Here is a 22,220-nt window from a genome sequence, read left to right as displayed (position 1 = left end):
CTGTTTATAACAGCTTTCATAGATGTCAGGATTTTTCCCCCAGCTAAATTCAGGCATACCACAACTATCCCCTCTTTAAAAAACAAGCCAGAAAATTTGCAGAAAGTAATACTATGGACATATTTTTAATGAGGATGAGTTTAATTTTGCAATACATCACTGAGCACTTGCAAACATCTATAAACCTATTTCACTTTTCCCCAGTTTTTCAGAAACAAACCCTTAGAAGCCTCAGGTGTATTTGGCCCAGTCTGACTCAGAGGAAAAAATATATCCTAACGAGCCAAAAATTTTCTTCCTTCCTGTGCTTTACTTACAATATATTACATCCAAGTATGAATGAGATCTTGCGCAGGCTGTCCTATAAACTTCTTTACTCCTGTGGCCTGAGGTGATAACATTTGGACAAAGCTGTATTTGAGCCCTCTGTTCAGTTTGAAGAATGAGACCAACACATAAAACTCTAAGAAGTAAGACTTCATCTTGATAGATGGCTACATTGTCACATACACATCTGGAAGTGCATTTCAGAAACTCTGATATCTTTTTAATTCTAGAGCTGTGTGTTTGGTGTCCCGCCACTACAGCTATGCATCATTAACAAAGCTGTCTTATCCTCAGTCTCAGTGTACTCATAAGCCCATTAAAAGTTCTTACTTACATTTGCCTTCTGTCCCACTGTGTAGGAGATGCTTTATTACAGTGAGGGCACAAATTCAGTTCAGGCAATCAGCAGCCTCCAAGACCCCACAAAGCACTGTCTTCCACAGAGCACAGGAGATCAACCACCCCAGGATGGATTGTCGTGCACAGACACTGTCTATCAATTTCTATGGAAAATAAAGAAGGAAAACAAAACCCCATAACCCACAAATTCTGACCAGCTACCTCAACAGCTCCTGAGATAACCCAGCCTAGGTGAGAAGCAGCACAGCAAGGACTCATGATGAAGAGGAAATCGACTTCTTCAGAGGTCAGCCTTGGCTACATGTGCCCCAGTGCACTGAACTGAGTAAAGGACAGGAGTGCAGGTAAGTTCTTCCCCTACATATTTGGAGAGTTCATTTAACTAACAAAATTCCATAAAACTCATAACTAAAAGCTTTTGTCTAAATGTTATGCAGCAAAGATTACACTGGGATTGGTGCTCAGAATGGGATGGAAAATTTTTCAAGCACCATACACCACCATTTTTCTGATAGAAAAAGGAAGTCATACATGCTTTGTACCAGATTTTCTAAGTACTCACACTTCAGACAGCAACCCCATTCTGAGACTTGAGAGTGCTTTAAGTGAACAGACTGCTTTCTGCCTGTACAGTGTGGGATTGTGATTGTAAATACATATATATATGTATTATGTGTGTGTATATATATATATGCATACATATACATAAACATACACATGTGAATGGATATCGGTGAATTTTGTGTTCCACACACTGATGTGAGACATTGTGAGCATTAATTTTACTCAGCATAGAAATGCTGATTTCCAACAGTTGTATTTCTGTCTTTGGCAGGAAGAGTGCACATGGCCAGAGCAGTGGGACACAGCGAGGTTATGTGACCTCCAGTGAAACAGCTCCCAGCCCCTCTCCATCATTTTTTGAGATTTTTCACTTGTATTATGATGCCTGCACTAGAGCAGGGGAAAGCTGGGTTTTGAGCATAAAAGAAGTACAATTGTAAGTATGTATAGCTATAGGACATTGTTTCCCTTTGCTCTTGACCCACACCACTTATGCATACAGGCACCTGTAGCTATTAGAAGATATGTGACAGTGTTTCATCTCTTTGTGCCAGGTGAAGATATTGATCATTCCCATCTGACATACAACTCCAAAGACTAAAAGAGTTCAAATTCCTCCACCAGATAACACAGGCTTTAGATGCATGAGCAACACTCAGCAAACTGACCACGATATGAACAGTATAGAGAAGATAGAGAAGACCAGATGAGAAATGAAACAGAAGTGCTGTTTCATATGTGGCTGTTCCATACTCTACAGACTGAAGAAGATGGAAATAAAGTCTCTCCAGCTTTACAGTTTATGCCATTTTTATTTTTAATATACAAAACCTATTAATTTGTAGTAAACAATCTGAATAAAGCATAAAGACTGTTTATATCTCCTTGTTCATTCATCAAACCTAGATGTCACTGACATCACCATAATTATATATAAATAGAAAAAAACACCCAGCAAGAAAATATTTAGATAGTCCATGCATGCAACTGCTTCTCTTCCCCCAAACAATTACAGGGTCAATAGTAATTACATAGAAGATATCTCTTAAGTTTGAAAAAAGGTAGGATGCAATCATGATGTGAGTGGGAAAGGGGCTGCACCATCAAAAGGTTTATAAAGGTTTATCAACACAAGGCAAGTGATAGATTGTCTCCCCAGTTCTGCACAGCATCACACTTACCTTCTAAATACCCTGTCAAACACTAAACACTTGGGATAGAAAGCCAGAGACCAGCCACAGGCTCTGAGGAAAACTTACAATTCTCCAATACAGTGGCTACTGGAAAAAGAAAAAGAAGAGAAGCACATAACCACACAAAAAATCTTAACCTTCAAGTAAGTCTCCTTGTGAATTAATATAGCCCTGCTGAACATAAGCTGTTTTTCTGCAAATCAGATTGTGGTAACACTACAGCATTTGTTCCAATAAGACAACCTGTGTGAGTTACATGGCCCTGAGTCTTTCATCTTAAGAGGAGGAAACAATGGGTTTGTATTGAGAGAAAACAGATGTTCTTACCTTTTGTCTCCCAACTGTTGCTTTGGGTTGTTTTCTTTTTATTGCTTTCACTGTTTTACACTTACAATATCATTTGATGATCCTAAGCAGGAAACTCATATTCTAAGTGCCACATGAAAAAGGAGGTTTCATCCCCCTTAGTGTGGGGACAGCCATTCAACCCTTCGTGCTTGTCAGGAAAGATGAGCCCCGTCTGTCAGCCTCCTGTTAGGGGCACCCTTCACTGAACTGCCCTGCTGGATCACAGGCTGATTTGACTGACTTAGTCAGGGACAGCCTAAGGGAGACCCCTCAGCATGTCTTCCCAGTTTATGAACCCTTAAAGGGTCTTCCTTTTTATTTATGTTACCCACTGCAAGCAACAGCCAGCACCTGGCAAGGACTCACACTAACAGCTTATGGAATATCACTATTTATTAATAAAAAATGGTGACAGGTTAATGTTCAAGGATTGCCAGTGATAGTATCTGACTGCAAAACCATATTTAAAGCAATACACAGACAAACTCTAATCCCCAGTGAAAGCATTCAGTCCACACAGAGTGAGTCTTACCCAATAGCATCCCTGCAGGGAAGAAGACATTTTCAGCCCATCAACTGATGGTTGCAATGGAGTCTTCCCTGATTTTTCCGTATTCTGAACTTATTTGTAACCTGTTTCCTTACATTTAGGTGGAACTTGAGTCATTCACACCTTTGTTACTGATTGGTGTAAAATTCTCTTACTTCACTCTTAGAGTCAATAAAACGTGGAGCACGTGCCCAGTGAGGGCTGGTGGTACCTTGGATGGAGGTGTGAATTTGTACTACAATTATATTAAAATGAACCAAGTTCATCTGAGGAGGATGATTTCAGCACAGTTGTTGGCTCAGCAGCAGGAGATCAGCTGCACAAGTCTTAACACTTTATATCAAAATATCCTGAAAGAGTTTTTAATGATGTGGGGAATTGCACAGAGCATTTGACCAGGTATACATAAGAACATCTTTTATACTTCCATGAGCTAATTTAGTCAAGATCAGTGTATGGCTCTTGGCTCTGAATTGCAAAGGTTGCAATTCAAAGACCAACTTGCTTCATGACATACAAATCATCTTGCCTAAAATGGCTTAAATTAATTTTAAAAATAACAGGTTCATTTTTGAACGCTTAGAGCAAGATTTCAGACACTGCTTGGCTCATAACAAATCAGCAGGACATATTAGTTTAAGAAAGATCCCTCTGAATCACTTCAGAGAGTAGGCAGCTACGAGCTTTCTTCACAAAAGAAAAAGTCATAATAACCGCTTAATAATGCTGCATTATTGTTACTATTATTATAACACTGAAGTAAATTAACTTACACATTAGATTATGTAATCAAAGATGGCTCAAAGAGCTGTTTCATAAAAATGAGAAGAAAAGATTGACCTATCAAAACTTCTGAGAATTTAAAAAAAAAAAATCTCTTTTTACACAGAGACAGCTCTGAGACTGCTGCGTTTTTCCACAGAAAAAATGTCAGATCTTCAGAGTAAATTAATAGTCCCATAGTTATGGCAGTCGTCTGAAGAGTAGGAGACCCTATCTTAAATCTTCCTCCTTAAATTTGAAGAACTGACCTAAAAAGTATGAACTGGGTAGCCCATATCTCAAGCCAACATTTGAAACACCATTCTGATTTGTGACAAGCTGACCTTTCTAACCCAAAACGTGTAAGTTTTTCCCACCAAAACAGTGGTGGGAACTGGAGTTTTACCACTGAATGCCCATTCCAGCACATACAGAATCAATTTTTAAACCAGAATAGTGCATTTTCTATTTGTGAAGGCTTATTCACTTTGAAGGCTTTTTTCCCTACAGTTTTCTTGTGTGGCTTTTGTACAAATAGTCCCTTCACTGCTTTGCTTTCAGTTAGTAAGTGCTTAGTCTGGCACAGTACAAATATGCTGTCAGTAATGATGTAAAGATTTCTCCTGGTGATGGGAAGGGACATCTTCCCCATTGCCAGGTGGAACTGAAACTTTCTTTGGTCCCATCTTTCCTTTGCAGCAACCCACAAGACTGGGTTTCCCTGTGAGTTTTGTTTGGAATTTTTTATTTCACTTACTTCAAATCTGCTGTGCATTATTATATCATTTCCTAGCTCTGCTGTGTCTTACTAAAATGTAAAGCTCAGAGTACAAACAAAGCACTGCATATCAATGGTGCTTCACAAGACTAGATATAGTCTATAATCAATAACTTATTCACTGGTATAAAGGCAGACATGCCTTTCCACATCCGCAGACATGATCGAGTTTGTTATAAATTTGGGATAGGTCCAATAGCACAGGTTACCAAAAACAACATTAATATTCAAGCCTCAAGGTGAAGACCTTGAAGTTTCATTTAAGAGGCCAGTGTTGTGATGTATATTTCTCTCATATGAGCTACAGTGGATGTTTAAATATCTCTGAATTTGTCTCTTAAGTCTTTTTGGAGAAATCAGAAGTTAACCTGGAAATGCCACAAAAACTTTTCAAAAGAGGTTTTACTACAAATGTGTAGAAAACTAAAGATTTGTGAAAAGGAGAACATTTCACAGCAGTGCAGCAATTCATGGTTAATTACACTCATACCTGAGAAGACAATGATAAAAAATATTTATTATTTACAAATATATAATTGTTTGTGCCACACATGTACATACTGGTTGCAGTTTCCAGTTCTTTGCTTAGATATTTAAAACAGTGCTCTGACTAATAGCACAAATAAAGGGACAAACATATTTGAAACAGCTGTTTCTGATGCTAACACATAGAAGTGCAACTGAATGTAAGTTTTCATTAAATAAGATGGATTATTCTACATGCACATGAAGTTAATGTGCTATGATTTCATCCCTGTAATATAGTAATTGCCCAAAATCAATTCTCATCTCGAGTATTTTACAATAACTGATGAAATACATGTGTATCTACATGCTCTTCATATAACAAACCCATTGTTACAAAACTTTTAGAAACCAACCTGCAGCAGTAAAACAGTCAAAAACTGTTTAAAATGAGCAGAGACAGCAACATCTTCTTTTCATCTTGAGTATGTGAAATCTTCAGGTGCCAGCCACTAGACTTTAAAGAACAGTATGTCATAAAGGCCACGATCCAAGTAAAAGATAAAATTACAAAAGTCTTACTTCACAGAGGATGAGACAATTAACTGAATTACAAGACCAAGGCGCCGAGTCAGGATGGAAGGTGCTTAGATGTTGAATAGCTAATTTCACACCAGTCAGGAAAGCGTATTCAGTGTCTTTTCACTTTTGGGAATGCTGTACCAGACAGGACTGTCCTTGCAGCCCCAGGACACTAGAGCCACAAGGTCCATCTGGGAAACACCTTGGGCTGGCTGAGGAGCTTGTCTAATCCCCGTTCCTTCCTTGACACAGGTGGATGCCCATGGAAACGTGCTGGAACCACGGGAACTACGAAATAACATTTGCACAATCTTCCATGACCCCCCAGCCACCACATACATGTGCAGCAGTGCCAACCTGCAGTACAGAAGAGCCACTTCCAGCAGAGACCTCTACAGCAGGAGTGCTCTGGACAGGCACAGGCTCCATAAAAAAGGACACTTACGCAGGAGGGCATCCCAGATCAAAGTCAAAATCCCTGATTTGACTGATGTTAACCTGATAGACAAGTGGTCCAGAATGGTCTTTCCCATCATGTTTATTCTCTTTAATGTTGTTTACTGGCTGTATTATGTCCACTAAGTTATGCAATAATGTTACCACATACTAACATAATTAGACTTGTTTCTTTTCCTTCTCAATTTTGTAAATTCTGAAGAACTGCAGTAGCTATAATGTTCCATGCTCAACGTAAGATACTCCGCCATGGAACATTTCTAGATTTAAGCTTTAAAAAAAAACCAACAACCCAACACAAATCCAGAGTCGCAACATCTAGATCAGTAGAGTACAGATCAACTCTTAAGAAGCATTTGAGAAAAAATTGCTCTACCTTGATTTTTACAAAGTTTATGCATCACCCATGACCTTTCTGTGCCAAATTTAATTTTTTTTTTTAAGTGGAAATTTGTCCCACTGTATTTCTTATCACATATTGGCAGCTCACAGCAGCATGCTTCCAAATAACACAGTCAAACTACTCGTAGTATCTATGTCACTGTCTTTCACCATTCAGAGTGTAGAGAAATTTGAAGAAATTACAGGTTAAATGATTATAACTATTGCACCATGCTTCAGTTCAAACTTAATAGCTTTACTAGGAAGTATTTCCATTGTGTGTTTGAGTAGTATCACTCAAGGAGAAGTCAAATAACATTTTCATAGACAGAGATCTTCAAAAGTAAAAAGCAGAGAAAAATCCCACTGAGTATCCAAGCAAGGAATCAGCTGATTTGATCTCAATGGAATTCTGTTATTTCCACAATAACAGAAGCAAAGTTGATATTTATAAGAAGAGTTGTGCCATATGTAATTTTGTGTTAAAAAGTAGAAAACAAACACATGTTGATTCCTTGAAGCAGCTCTGTGGGATACCCCAGGCCAAGATTTTTCTTAACACCCAGGCTTCCTGTGGCTGGTAATTGCAACATTCTCCCAAAAGTTGGTAGATGTCTGGGAACAGATCTGAGGAAATTTCTGCACACAGTTTCCTTCAGATTTCTTTATTCCGCTGAGAACCAGGAGATGCAGCTGAGTCCTACAGCACTCTGGCAATGCTGGGTGCACTCCTCCTGAGGAGCTGCCTCTTCTTACCTGGCTGCTTGTGGCCTGACACAACTGCAGCCAAGGAGCCACAGGCAAAGGGCTACAATGTCCATGCAACTGAGAAGCAATAGGTCAGTCGTGTTCTACCTATATTAAATCAATTTTCCTTCTCTATTTCCAATTGTTTCCTTACAGCACTGATACTATATTGCCTAACATAGCTTTTTATTGAAATTATTATCAGTCAATTTTTTTTTATTCCAAGTGTTTCATACTTTAGGAGAGTCAAGACATACAAGCCAACAGAGTCTATGTAGGCACTGAGGTGGTATTATCAATGGAAGCTGGTACAGAAAGAAACATTGGTCAGGATACAAACAAAAAAGTGATGTGGAAAAGTGATGTTCTTCAGTAGTTCCTCGTTGCCTGGCAGAAAGGACAGCTGATAACCTTATTGCCAAGTGACATTGCAATCTCTTTAATCAGAACACAATAATGAATTAAACCCTCCTACATGTTATGGTTTGTCACATTGTGCAAATTGAACCTTCTCACAGACCAGGGCCTGCAGCCCCTTCCCTTTGTGTGCACAGCAGGCTTCTGCAGAATGAGGTGGAATCATAGAATCACCAAACAAGAAAGGGAGTAGGTTTAATGTAATCACTACGAAAGTTATAAGGCTGCAAACCAGGCATTTGACATTGCCAATCAAAGGGAGTCTTTGAAACTATCCATTTTTCTGTGGGCTCCAAAGTCCAGTCTCATCCCAAGCTCAATGGAGCACAATCATGGTCTGCTCAGATGTCTTCTCTCTGCTGCTACAACATTTAACCTCCGGTCTACTACACAGTTACACAATTTTACAAGATTAATCAGCCCCTAAGTACAACTTGAGGTGATTCAGGACAAATGTTAATTCGGACAAAGGGCTCTTGTGAATAGGCCATGTATGCCTATCCCCTCCCTGAAACAACTCAAAATAATTTTTAAACAAGAATCCCACATGGGACAGTGTGATTAAGTTTTTAATCATAGTTAAGAAATGTTTATATCAAGAATATTTCAGTGGAAACTAACAATATTATTTTGGTATTGTAAAATAAAGAATACAGAGAGCATAAGGAAGTCTTGCAAATTGAACTTCCAAAACTGCAAAAAATAGCAGCAGGAGGGAGACAGCAGTAGGACCATATGCGCTGTCCATTGCAAACACACATCCCATTAAATAGTTTTGAATTCTTTGAACTGGCATGAGACTTAACAGAGTAAGTCCATGAGCCATTGAATTTGCCTGCTTTGTGCTTATACACAAAAATTAATTCAAAGTAATTTAAAGAAAATAATGAATTCTGCAGATTTGTAGTGTAAAATACAACCATCAGTCATTCATATTTTGCATTACCAGATTTCCAAAAGATATTCATAGACAGACCTCAGGTAAGTAATTAAACCCAGCTGATCAGGTGGTGAAGAGATAATGCAACCTCTCCTTATAGCTGCAGTGAACATTTTAGAAGAGCCAGCATCCAACAGGACATCAAAAAGTCTTTAGGTTAAAAAAAAAAGATCCTTTGTTTTTGCTTACAAGAGCAAAGATCAGCTTTATGGTTTTCAGCATTTCTTTTGCAGGCCCCTAACATCTGCATACACATATTTTTCTAGTTTATGGTTCAGCCAGATACTCCTGGCACAGTTGATAGGTTTAACCTGGACTAAAATCAGTTACATTGTACAGTTACAAAGAAAAAAAAAAAAAAAGGTATGAAGTAGAGTAAAAGCCATTAACAAAACAAGAGCAGCACATGCAAAACTCCTGAAGAACAGCATGTTCCAAAATAGGACCTACTCTTGTGCTCCAGGAGAGGTCAAACACCTGCCTGTCCAAATCCCAGCCCCACAGTCCATTTTGAGCAGCACACACCAAGGCCTCTCTGCATCAAGAGCTGGAAGCCACAACCTCGAGTCAGGAAACAGCTGCCAGCTCTTGGTGCAAAGTTTGGCAGCAGAGACTAATAACCCATCACAGACAGAGGCAAGAGCTACTAAGTGTAGGAGAAACTACTTCTAGAGAAAAAAGCAGAAGAAAATATCTCTCACCTGACAGCAATAGCTTGGCAGCAAGGAAAAGCCAGTGGTATTAGTGCATGGCATGGCAAAATGAGTCCATTTACCCAGCTACAATGCCATCTGGAGCTAGAAATTATGGAGCAAAAAACAAGCACGATCTCTTCCCATCAAAAAATTGGAGTAATTTGGCTGGCTTCATGCAAGAAAGGTGAAAAATGCTAAGTGCCCTCACAGTTGTATTTCTGTAGTTTCCCTAGCCTGAAGAACCAGACTTCAAGATGAGCATAGATAAGGTCCCATTGCTAATTAGGTTTCACTAAACTCCCATGCAGTTTGTGCAGCTCTCATGCAATTTCTCCTGGAAGTCATTGTTTTTGGCTGAGTTTCCTGAGGCACTGAGGTTCTACTGTCCCCGAGCGTGTATATTTGTGTGCCTACCTGGGAGTCTCCCAACAATATTTGAATCTATTGATAATTTCAACCAATAATTTTCTTTTAGTTCAAAAGCTAAAAGGACAGTAAGGATCTGAGACACTACATACCTACAAGTTTCAAAAGCTAGCAGCCAGCTCAGCAGAGGACAAAGCTCACATTTTCATCTGCCTCTTCTCTGGCAGAAAGAAGCTTGATGAACTCCAGCCTTATGAGACACAAAAACCAGTTTTTCAGTGAAACAGGAATATTTTTGACATTATATTGCTTTATGCTACCACTGACCAGCACAAAGGTTGCAATTTCAGAAAATCTGCTGGCTCACCTGGTTCACCCTTACAGGAAATGTTCCTTCCCTTTGTACTGCAAGTGGAGGATTTCTTGACGTAAATCACAAGGAAAGTCACCCAGGGCCTGAGGGCCACATTCCAGCTGTTTCCCATCACCAAGGAGTCTGTTCTCACATATTGAGGGTGCATTGCTAACACATCCTTGGGAATATTAGTGCTGGATTATATCTGTTACGTAAAAAAAATACTTTAAAAATGGGTTTTCTATTACAAAGCATGACCTCCCCACATCTGTGACTGGGCATTTCTTCCTGCCTCCTTGGGCAACCAATCACCCTGCAGCCCAAGGAAGGCAAGAGATCACACAAGAATAATGTATTTCAGCATGTAATAATGCTGAAATGTATATGCACAGGCTGAAAGAATTAAGTGACAAATAAAAAAGGCAGCATTTCTTATAAAAGAAGAGCAGGTGACTTTGGTCTACTTGCTGCCTTGGAGTGCAGAGTTAACTCTAATGGTGTTGTTTGCTCCTTGACATGTCTATTTCTCAATTATTTTGTAAGTAATCTTGAATCTCCCAGAATTATAAAAACATCCCTTCTTGTCTCATGCTGGTGCCAATATAAGAAATGGCCTGGTACTCACTCTTTTACATGTTTTTGGGGTTTTTTTTGCAAATTCCAATTGCATTTGAGTATCAATACTAATGAGGAACTAAAATAATTACATGGCAGCAGAAGTATGTCATATTGCTAGAGATCATCTCTGACCAATTTCTTTTAACTCATCCTTGGCTCTCGCACATGTACCCACACATTCCTATGCAAAAGTATAAAATCAATCACACTGCCAAAAATGTAAGAAAGATGGTTTCCTTTAGCAGATCATGCCTTTCAGTGAGAACATCAGCCATCTCATCCACATCTGTGAACATACCAGTCTCCTTGTTCCTATCTCTGAAATGTCATTTGGTGTTTTGATCTAGCTGACAACATATTACCTGATTTTTTTTTTTTTTTAGATTTTCAGAGGAATCTTTGAATGTTGTACACTACAGCTAACATTTCTGTAACAAATCAGGCAAATCATCATTTCAAGAAAGAGCTGACGGAGATTTTGGGATCGGTAAAGAATTTAGGATTGGGTTTTACAAAGGAAGTTAATAGCAGTTCTCATCAGATGATCCAACGTCGTTCTGGCTCCCATTTTAAACAATATCAATAGAAATATGGCACATGTGAAACCTCTGCCTTCACCCCCCTGCCAAAAAAATTACTGTAGCCATCAAAAAATATTTACTTAATCTATATGATGCTATGAATCCTTCCCCACAGATAGTCCGTCAACAAAGCAGTCCCTGTGGACCTGTAGCAGTTCCTAGTTAGGAAAATCCCCACACCTTCCAGTGCCTTTCATTACTCTATTAGCTAAACTAGCTGAGTAACCCAGTGCTTAAAAATAGCCAGAGCCTTCTCTATGTAGTACTCTCCACACAGGCCTGCAAAAGTCCAAAGAATGAATCTTGTGATATTTGCCTCCTTTTCTGGGTTTTGGTGGGAGTTATTTGGTCTTTCTGGAGAAGCCCTGAAGCAGGAATGAACTAAAATTTCACAGAGGAAAGAGAGTATACCACCAAATGTAATTGAGGTTGATTTAAAGTAAAAAAAAAAAAAAAAAAAAAAAAAAAAAAAAAAAAAAAAAAAAAAATTATGGACTATCTTGATGCACTTATGAAAACATTCTTTAGTACTAGAAGAGTAAAAATCCCTTTACTGCTGATACTGCATTATAAATATTAATACACAAATCAAAATGATAGCAAAATGTTCATACTTCAGGATAGGGTGTTACTGGTTCTTAAAACCACCTTTCAGAAGAAAGCATAATTATGTCTCAACATGTTTCCCATCAGAAAGGCTTGCTTCAGAACTCAGAAATGTTCTACAGACTTATTTAGATCTTTTAAAAACACAGCTTCTTGGCATATATAATTGCTTTGTTGCAAAAGCAGTTTTATAAACAATAGTCAATTCCACACTGACGGTTTGCTGTTCATATGCAGTTCTGGTTTCCTTTAGCATAACAAGATCAAAGCTGACATGGCTGATATGAAAAAAAAAAAAAAAGTTTTTTCTGAAATCAAGGGAAGATTTCTGTGAAACAAAGAAAAGAGCAATGAACACCAGCAGAGGGCAAGTAACATTATTTTTATAATTTACTTTTTATATTTTGTATCAAGATATGCTGATTTTCTGATTCAAATTGCAGGTGTTAATGTGCAATGTGCATTTCTGCAGGTGCTTTTTAGGTGGTGAAATTACAACTTCCTACAGTGTGTCTATTATATGTAGGTACTGATTTCTCGTTAGCTTTTGGTTCAAAAAGCCTCCTGTGCAAAGTTTTGTTTCTGTTGTAAATTACGTACTCAAGAGACTTCTCCTTAGTACCTTTCTTGAACATCTTTATGATGGTTTGTTGGAGGGGGGTTTGCCCGTGCCACTGCTGGCCCCAGAAGTGAGCTGCTCTGCCAGGTAAGGACTGGGAGAACAGGAACCCATGGTGTAGAATTGGGCCAAAGGAGCAGCATCTCCTGAAACAATACTTACCAGTGAGTGTGGTGGGATGTGCAAACTCCAGAGCTATTCCACATGCTGCAGCCAGTTAATTAGAATGAGCTCACACATGGAAGAATGTAGGAAAATACAGATATTGGCAAATAGAACAGAAAAGCAAGGACAAAATTCAGTTCTTTAATGCTAATGGAGTCTCATTAATCTCTCACACCTTTGGCCTAATTCTTAGTCACAGGCACAAGTTTCCTTGTCAGTGGGGCTCCTCACACTCTCCTCAAGACATGCTCCTGGCCACAAGCTTGTTCCAGATGCTTTTGTCCTGTACAGGTTTGTCCCATTTACTACCTGCTCATGTCTACCTGCATTCAGCAAAGTGTAGCTGAAGATGGCACCAGTGCAATGGATCTTGTGAAAGCTCTAGCTTTTTTCATTAATCTGCTCTGGTACAGTCTCCACAAAGGCCTTATCTGTCACAACAGGAGAGCTTGCTTGTTCCAGAAGTAACTAATTCTCTGAGCAAAGACAAAAAATCTTACAGACAGTACAAAGAGCAAGCTCTGTTCTCCATTCTTTCTGGTCCTTTTCCATGCCATCTGCTGGAGGCCAGTATGTGTCTTATATTTGTCTGTAGAGATGTAAGGTCAGGATGCACGTTTCAAATGCAATGCTGTGTTTTAGCTGCTGCTTCTCAATTGCTTGTCAACTGGAGCTCCTCTCCCCCTCTAGCCAGTCACACTGTGTTGTTATGCCCCCTATTAAAAACATAATTTTGATGGTTATATTAAAAATACTCAGTTTTCCAATAAAGTCTAACACCTATTAAGAAAAAGCATCTCATTGCACATTTATTTCTGTCAACAACAGCAGTATGAGAAACTTCTTGTTAAAGCAAAAAAACATTAAAAAAAGATTTTTTCAGCCTTTTCTGTTCATTGCTGCAGTAAAGGACAGATAAATATAGGATGATACTACAGACTGAACACCACCACATAAGCCTTAACTAAAAATCCATTATTACATAAGTTGCCAGAGAATTTAAAATGAAGCCATGTAAATACTTTCAGTCTACTATTAAGAAAAAGCCACAAATATTGAAATTAGCATCTGTAGCAGATTCTTCAACAGAAGTTTTACTGGTTGTAAATAAAAATGGAAGTTATTATTTGTGGCCTTTTGTTGTTGAGAAAATGCCACTATTTTTGAACGGTTGATCTTGAAAACTAAGAGGTAGCAACACAAAAGTTCACTTCAGCAACACACTAAAAATTAGTTTTAAATATCCACCTTTCATTGAAGTACAGACTTTCTAGGTATGTTTCGTTTTTTTACGTTTTCACAGTAGATATATAAATTGTATGAATACATCAGCACACAAGTTTCTTCTATCCAAACAACATCCCATCCCAAACAATAGAGTACACTTTTATGAAATAAATTGCTGCTATTAAATCTGCAACTATAAATAAAAGTAGTTTCCAGTCCTTTTGTCCTAAATGATAAAAAACAGCATGGTAACAATAAATAAATAAAAAATAAAGCCTCTTTTCTCTAGAAAAGCCTTTTGGCAATACCAATTCAGCATGTCCATCAGACAAGCAAGAGTTATACTTTCAGACATGGCACATATTATAAGTGATTCTCTTCCAAATGTCTATCACACAATACATGGAGCATTTGAACACATAAGGCCATATTCTCCTATAAAGTGAGATCTACAGAAAAGGAAAAAACATAGTCAACACAAATATACCTATAAATAAAATAGACTTGGTAAATTTATTCCTTATACTCACAATTAAAATAACAGCATCCTCCTGACATGCTGCTGGACAACCTGCAGTAACTCTTTCCAGATTTTTAATAAAATTAAACAATTTTCAATTCCAACCTCATTTTTAGCTTGAATTTATTTTTTACCATTTTACCAAGGTCTTTATCTGTTATTTGACCAATTATGAAATTTGTTGCTTACGGATATTCAAGACAATGATCAAGCCATATCTGTTAGAGGTTGCACTCCTTTCACTAAGATACATCTTCCACTCTTTCATCTTTACAACTCTTTACCCACTACTCCACATTTCTTCATTCAATTGCTAACACTGAACATGTATATCTAATTAAATGTATCAGCACCAAATAAGAGAGAAACAACATATTTAAGTTTCCTATTAAAATCCTTTTTATAGAAGCCTTTCTACAAGAGCTTCTTGTCCTCCTCTTTTATGACCAGTACTCTGAAGTCCATTATTTTCTATTAGTGTATTAAACTTTGCATATAAGAAAACCTATGGCACAATACAGTGGAATAAGCTCAAGACCCTGATTTTGAAACTAGGAATAAAGTTAAGGCATCAATTATTTTATCATTTACACAAAACTTGCCTAAGACACACATGCACACAGTGAGAATCACACATCAGTGTTCATGTAAGCATTACAGAGCATTTGCTTTTTATGTATAGAAAAATGGTCTAATAAATAGTAGAAACCATAAAAGATCTCTGGTGTAACCTTCCCTAGTGTTAGTGCTTTTAACTTTTGTTACATACTACAATCAAAACTCCATCTGGTTTCAGAAAAGTTTACCAATTATCTCCTGTATTAAGTCAGCTAGGAATATCTTTCTCATAGTCTATATAGGTCAGCTCCTCTCCAGCACTGCAACCCCTTTTGAAAACATTAATATTTTTAATTGAAAAGCTACCAACTAAGAAACACTCTGCAGTGCTTTTTCTACAACTTCTGAGCACTGAACAGGGTGCCTAGAGAAATTGTGGTGGCTCAACCACAGGGAAACACTCAAGCCATCTGGAGACAGGCCTGTGCAGCCTGCTCTAGGTTACCCTGTTTGAGCAATGAAGCTGGACAAGATAAAAGATAACCTCCAGAGCTCACATCCAACCTCAGCTGTTCTGTCGTTCTGCACTGGTTTTGTTTGTAAAGGTGACTTTCCCCAGCATTTAAAAAGATGGAGTTTAGTGATTCATAAATCAAAAAACAGCCTACTACAATCATTCACACACAAAGTCAGGTGTTTATTTACCATATTTACAAGTCTAAATACATTAATGCTACAAATACTCTCTCATTCTTTATTAGTGTGGCATTTTAGATAAGGTAACATACAATGCAAGTAAGATGCCTTAGTTTTACCAGGCAGCTGTGTAGTCACTGCCAAAGTTTTACCAAAACAAATATGGCACATAAGTGATTCTCTTCCAAATGTCTACAAATCTTTAGTACTAATGCAACTGTACATTAATTTTCATATTTTTGGCCAAATAGATACAAGATTTTATTATTTTTATTGAAGAATTAATAGTTCATTTGGTCATAACAGTCTTCTGACTTCAGTATTTTACAGCACCAAAACCTTTCCACTTTGAAGTAAACACATTTTTTCCCCAAATCATTTAGGGAGCCATCACCAGCATACTGTTGATCTGAATTCCATCATTTCAGTTGTAAGACAACCTTGAAAAAGGAGAAAAGGAATGAGATTAAATTTGGTTAAGAACAAAACTTAAGCAGCCTATGAGAAGAAGCCTTTTGCTTTCTATTTCAGTATAATATGCAACTGAATGAGCATCCTTCCTCTGGACAACGCACCATTCCTCTCTCAACTCTTTTACAATCCCACAAAAACATCACTTAAGACAACTTTCTTTACTGCACTCAAACCATTCTTCAGCTGCCTGCAATCAAAAAGCAGAACAGCAAGTCCAGGTGCAGTGAGATTCCTTCTGCACAAAGCAGAGCCAAGGGACCAACTGTGAAGTGAATTCCTCCTCATGTGCCCACAGAACTGAGTATGGAGATGACCACATGCCACAGCTTCCATACAGACCCTCAAGCAGAACAAAGGGCACGTGAACACTGAAGTCTGTCCTGGAAGAATCCTTGTTCACATACTATTTTTATTTAGTTTTGCAGGGAACAAAATCCATACAGAAGCAAGCTGTGAAAGCTCTTAAGGGCTATAATTTCATGCAAATACTGTTTTCTTCAAATCCTCATTTTCCTTAGCCTTTTCTATTAAGAAATCTGAGACCCTTCAGTGTCTCAGAAGTTTTATAGTTTCCCATGAAATTCTCTACTTGGCTCACAATACTGTAATCTTTGTAACTTTCTTCCTGATTCACTGTGCCATGGAAATTAGAGGACTTAATATGAACCAAGTAACTCTCCCAGACACTGACATTTGTGAAGCTGAGGGAAACATGGGAGTTCTCACCAATCTTTCAGCATAGGATAGAGGTAATCACATTAAATTAGAGAAAGTAGATTTAGTCTAGGTATTAGGAAGAAATTTTTTACAATGAGTGTGGTGAAACACTGCACACAGATGCCCTACCCCTGGGTCAGGCTGGAGGGGTCTGAGCAACCTGATCTAGTCAAAAATGTCCCTGCTCATTGCAGTGAACTTACACTAGACAACCTCTACAGATCCTTTTCAACCCAAACTATGCTATGATTCTACAAATTCTGCTTAAAATAAATCAGTACCTAAAAAGGTAGGCACAAAATACTACATCACTAAAAGTTACCTTATTAGCAGCTTCCAGTGCATTTATTAGGTTCTGCAACTCTTCCTTATTCATCTCTATAGAAACTGGCTTAATTTCACCATTTTCTCTCACATCCAAATCAAGGTTGAGGAGTGGCATTTGCAGCATGGAGATCTTATCACTGGAGAGAGCGAGCTATGCAGATTGACACAACAACAATAAAGTATAAGGTGGAGCCATTAAATTTTTAGTCTTTCATAATATCACATCTGTATTTTATATTGAACTTGTAATACTAGAACAAACATCAGCAGGACAAAATTAACTTCAAATAAGTAATCTCTGCTGTTTTCAGGGATTTTTCCTCCATTATTGGGATTTTTGGTTTTTAGTACCAACAATATATTGAATAAAGACCATCCTCTTCACAGACTTGTCATATACACTTGCCAAAAACAATCTGTTAAAATTCTGGGATACCACGTTTTGGAATTCCAGGTGAAAACAAAGGATACATTTGATAATGGCTCCTAATGAATTACTTAGATTCCGAAATCACCATATTCAAATAGGTCTTCTAATCAACAAGAAGGGTCCTACAGAAAGGGTTTGTTGGGAGAAAGAGGAGACCTTTATAACACTCTGCAGCTGATCACACACATTGTCAGGTATCTTATTAGACAAACACTGATGCAGGTTACAATTGTGCTTTCTTTTTTATTGAGTACATTACTCACTCTGGCACAGATAAGGCTTTTAAAATACACTGAAATCAAAGATCAGTTGACAGTACTATAGGTTAATATTGTACAGACCTACTTTATTTAGAGAACAGAATGCAGTAGAGGTCAATCATGGCAAGGGAAAAAAAAAATTATAACCAGCTCAAGGGGGGAAAAAAGTGGTTTTAAGAATAATAATAGCTCAGACACGTACCAGAAGTTGTAACCAAAATCGAAACTCAAAAAATTTTCTAGACAAAAAATTTACAAGAAGCCACAAACAAAACATAAGAATTCACTTAAGTTCATACTGTTGTCAGCAGTAAATGCAGTTAGCAGGAGATCAAGCCCAGTAACAGTTCATCTAAAGCACATTATGATATGGTTTTGCTTATGATTTGCTCTTGCAAAAACTTGTCCGTTTTGGGCATTGCTCTTTGATTTCCAAAGCTGTTTGCTGCAGAAACTGAGCACTCTTGTAAACATGGAAAACTATTTAATGGGACTGTATCAAGTTACTTCTGTTGTAGAACATTCCTTTCAAACAACATCAAGGCAACACTCTCACCTTTAACTGCCAGTCAAAATCCTGCAGCTGGGCAGAAGAGATTGCATGTACATTTTCTACTAGGGCATTCCTGATTTCTTCCTTTCTGCCCTTCAGACATTTTATGATTGCTTCTTGGTAATCTGAATTTAACTCAATTATCTGCTGAGCAGCCTACAAAAACAAAAATAAACCCCGTGATTGCTTGCACTATGAACCACACAGGTAACACGTACCACCTGCAATAAAACAAAATAAAATATCTAAGCTGATAGCTACCCTTTGTGGCTGCTCTCTGAGTTTGGTAGTTAAGAGTCAGTGTTTACCACAGCAACACACAGAGAAAAAAAATCATTTAAATTAAAAGACACCAGCAAATAAAGGTTTTATCAGCCTTCTTACATGCCACCCTAAAATCAAAAGAACATCACACCCCCAAACAACTCTGGTGTAGGTCTGCAAGTTTCTCAGCATCAGGGCAGAGGCTAAATACATCAGCTCAGCTGAAACAGAAATACTGATGCAGGGAGGCTCCCCAAGGCTACACAGGTGTCTTTCTTTGACCCAGCTGCTAGCAGGTGGTCATAACAAGCAGTATGCAAGAGAGGAGAATTAAGATTTCTAATAACAGAACATGATTTTTGCAAAGTTCATACCTACAAGAATATCCTGAATTACAGTCCCTGTACCATATGGTAGTTCATTCACACTTCGATTTTTCACAAAATTTATTTTACACCACTTCAATGCAGTACTAACAAATAAAGAAAATCAAACAAGAAAGTGAACTGGTTTTATTGCTAATCAGCAGTACTGTATAAACAGATTTAATCTGAGGATACTCAAAATACCAATCTAAGTAATTAAACCAGTATTTTAACAAGTATCCTGTGATATTAGAAAAATATTTAAAAATCAGCATCTATTTCACTTCTTGTAGAAGTCTTGGCAGTGCATCTCTAAATGCTGCTTCCCTTCCACCTATTGAGGATGAATCTGCTACCGTTCAAATCCTACACTAGAAAAATATTTTAGGACTAAACAAACTACAATGTCAATCACTCCAGTCACGATCTCTTAATCATGACTAAGGTTAATCAGTCCTTACCTCTAAGCTCATCAGGCCCTTACCTCTTCATCAGACATATTTTTGCCAACTGCAGTTTTGAAATATGTCATAGTTTCTTCTAAAACCTCCATCCACTCTGACAAGCTCCAAACATTGCCATAATCCTGGTATCGAGGGTACGCACGGCCACAGACGCCATCAACTACCTTGTGAAGGAACTAAAAGGATGTGACATATAATTTATAATTCTCTCACAGTTAATGTGAACCCCGTAAGAGTCTGATCAAGCACTTCAGTCACCAACCCTCCCTCCACTGGGGCTGCCTCAGCGCTCCCAGGCTGCACTGTTCAAAAAACCCCGAGCAGTGCTCCTTGAGTATGAGCCTTCCCGTTTCCCCTAAAGGCGGTTCACGAGGTCTGGCCCCGGAAATCACAAGGTGGTTCACATTCACCCTGCACTTACAAGCGGACTGAGCAGCCGTGAGCACAAGCACAGCCCCCGGGCCGCACGGCACAGCCCGAGCCGCTGCTCCCTTCCGAGCCGCGGGCCTCCCGAGCACTGCCCTCTGCCACTGCGGCCTGGCGGCAGGGGAGCGGCGGCCCGCGCCGCAGCCCCGCGCCGCCCGCGGGCCCTGCCTCCCTCACGGGTGCCGGGAGGGCGGCCCCGGCCCTCCCGCCTGCCCGCCCGGTCCCGGTCCCGGTCCCGGTCCCGGTCCCGGCCGCGGGGAGCCCACCTCGAGCGCCCGGCCCGGCGGCAGCTTCTCCAGCAGCCGCGGCATCGCCGCCGCCCGCCCGCCCCGCCGCCGGCGCGCATGCGCACGTGCCAACAGCCGCCCTCATCCGTGCCACGGCGCGGGTTCGAGTCCCAGCGCCGGCGCCGCCGTCGCCCGGGGCGCTTGGGGAGCGGAGCGTGCTCTGTGCGACCTTGGGTCAGACGGCGAACGAACCGGACCCCCCCCCTTCTACAGCCTTTTACAGGCAATAGACCTTAGGCTGTTTTTGCATTCTGCCTGTCTTGCAGCTCTGCTTTTTGACCCTTAACAGGTTAAACTTGCACTGGTGGCAAGAGAGGAAGCTCAAGACTTCCAACAGACACCAGATCTTCCGTGATATTAAATCAAATTGAGGAAGTTCGGAGTAACGCTGACTGCAGGAGCCCGTGCTGCTTGTACGCTGTGAAGAGCTCGTTTTTAAATGCTTTATCAAAGTGTGAATTCAATCCTAGCCAGACAGTGGAGGAAGTTTATGGAACAGGTTTTTACACCAGCAGTGATCTTTCCATGTGTTGAATTGATTGAATGTGAATGCAAAGAAGCGGAATTGCCCTGATTGCTTTCACGAGAAAACCTGTAAGAATTCAAATCACAGCACTGCAGATCACAAAACTGCCCAGAGAGTGTTATACCTGTAGGCAGACTTTTATTTCACTGAAATCACAGGGCTAATTTACAGTCAAACAGCTACGCATAATGTAGGTGTAACACTGGGCTGTAAGAATACCAAAGCAGCTACAAGTCCGAACTGGTGGATAGAAAGTTTTTGTAAAAAACCCAAGCTGGTTAAGTCAGTCTGCAGCACAACTTCACAGACAGTCATGTGGCCTTGTGGGACTGATGTGGTGGTGCATGGGAGTTTTGAAGAAATATATGAGGAAGAACCGACTTTAGGTTTTGCTGACTGAAAACTTTCACATTCCCCCCATTTTCTTTAGGGTTTGCTACTGCTAGTAGATTAAGCTTTTAAGAAAAGTTATTCATTTTTTAAATGGAGAAATTACTCAAAGCTGCTGTTTAAATGAGTAGATGAAATTTCAAATTTAAAAAAAAAAATTTCAATAATAATTTCCTTTATTCCCCTAGAATTTTGTTAGTACCCACTCTGACTGTACTGTGTTGTGCACTACAAAACAGAGCACCAGGGGGAGTGTCTGCTCCAAACAATTGAAACCAGCGACAACAGGAGAAATACGAAGGTGATCCAGACTTGCAATGAAGTAATTTAATAATAAAGAGAAAGGTAGTGAGCATCCCACTCAGCTGAAAGGGATCAAACAAGTGAAAAATGGAAGAGAGCAAAGATGTAACGCCTGAAGACAGGAACAGACAGAAGAGGACAGAAAACTGCCATCCCACGTGACACTATCCCAGTGAACATTTTCAAAGCAGCTAATTTTTTTCCCAGTCTGAAGAACAAAGAATTTCGCTTTTCATTTTTTTCACATATATGTCCTTTAAAAGTAATATTTTTGATTCAGCCTATTGGGCCATGAGGAGCAAAGTCAGACTGCTCAAGGAAACCACAGCTGGGTTATAAATCCATCCTTCAGAGCTCATGTTCAGCTGCAGGGAAGTAGGGGATATAAAACTGGCCTTTGGCAGTTTGGACTTTGTTTGGAGCTGCATTATTTGGATCTGCCATCAAGTCTTAACCTTTAAAAATACCTGGTTTTCATGCTTCTGTACCACAGCAGTAACAACCCACCCCATCCCTTGAGGTTAAGCTCTCAAATAACCACAAAAGCAGGGAGGGAAA

The 22,220-nt window shown here is 39.2% G+C and overlaps 2 protein-coding genes across 12 annotated transcripts in view; one reads left to right on the top strand and one right to left on the bottom strand.

The window, feature by feature from the left end:
* Positions 1-13,479, top strand: part of GABRB1 (gamma-aminobutyric acid type A receptor subunit beta1) — a 112,385-nt gene extending 98,906 nt beyond the window's left edge. For 5 of the 11 annotated variants that reach the window (XM_064418255.1, XM_064418254.1, XM_064418256.1 and 2 more), the window contains one exon: positions 6,182-13,479. In XM_064418255.1, the coding sequence (XP_064274325.1) occupies positions 6,182-6,511 (330 nt within the window). In that variant the 3' untranslated portion in view covers positions 6,512-13,479. The other 6 variants (XR_010361324.1, XR_010361322.1, XR_010361325.1 and 3 more) reach the window with 6 other exon arrangements.
* A 2,377-nt stretch (positions 13,480-15,856) lies between these two features.
* COMMD8 (COMM domain containing 8) lies at positions 15,857-20,556 on the bottom strand. The gene is made up of 5 exons (XM_064418262.1): positions 20,423-20,556; positions 19,751-19,906; positions 18,641-18,793; positions 17,390-17,545; positions 15,857-16,316 (listed from the first exon to the last, which is right to left on the bottom strand). Exons 1-5 carry the CDS (start codon positions 20,465-20,467, stop codon positions 16,296-16,298), a joined length of 531 nt encoding a protein of 176 aa, XP_064274332.1. The 5' UTR covers positions 20,468-20,556; the 3' UTR covers positions 15,857-16,295.
* Positions 20,557-22,220: the final 1,664 nt, after the last annotated feature.

This window comes from Passer domesticus, chromosome 4, assembly GCF_036417665.1.
Source record: "Passer domesticus isolate bPasDom1 chromosome 4, bPasDom1.hap1, whole genome shotgun sequence".
NCBI lineage: Eukaryota > Metazoa > Chordata > Aves > Passeriformes > Passeridae > Passer > Passer domesticus.
Note: the sequence above shows the minus strand (reverse complement) of the source record. Positions and strands in the feature narration are given on the sequence as shown.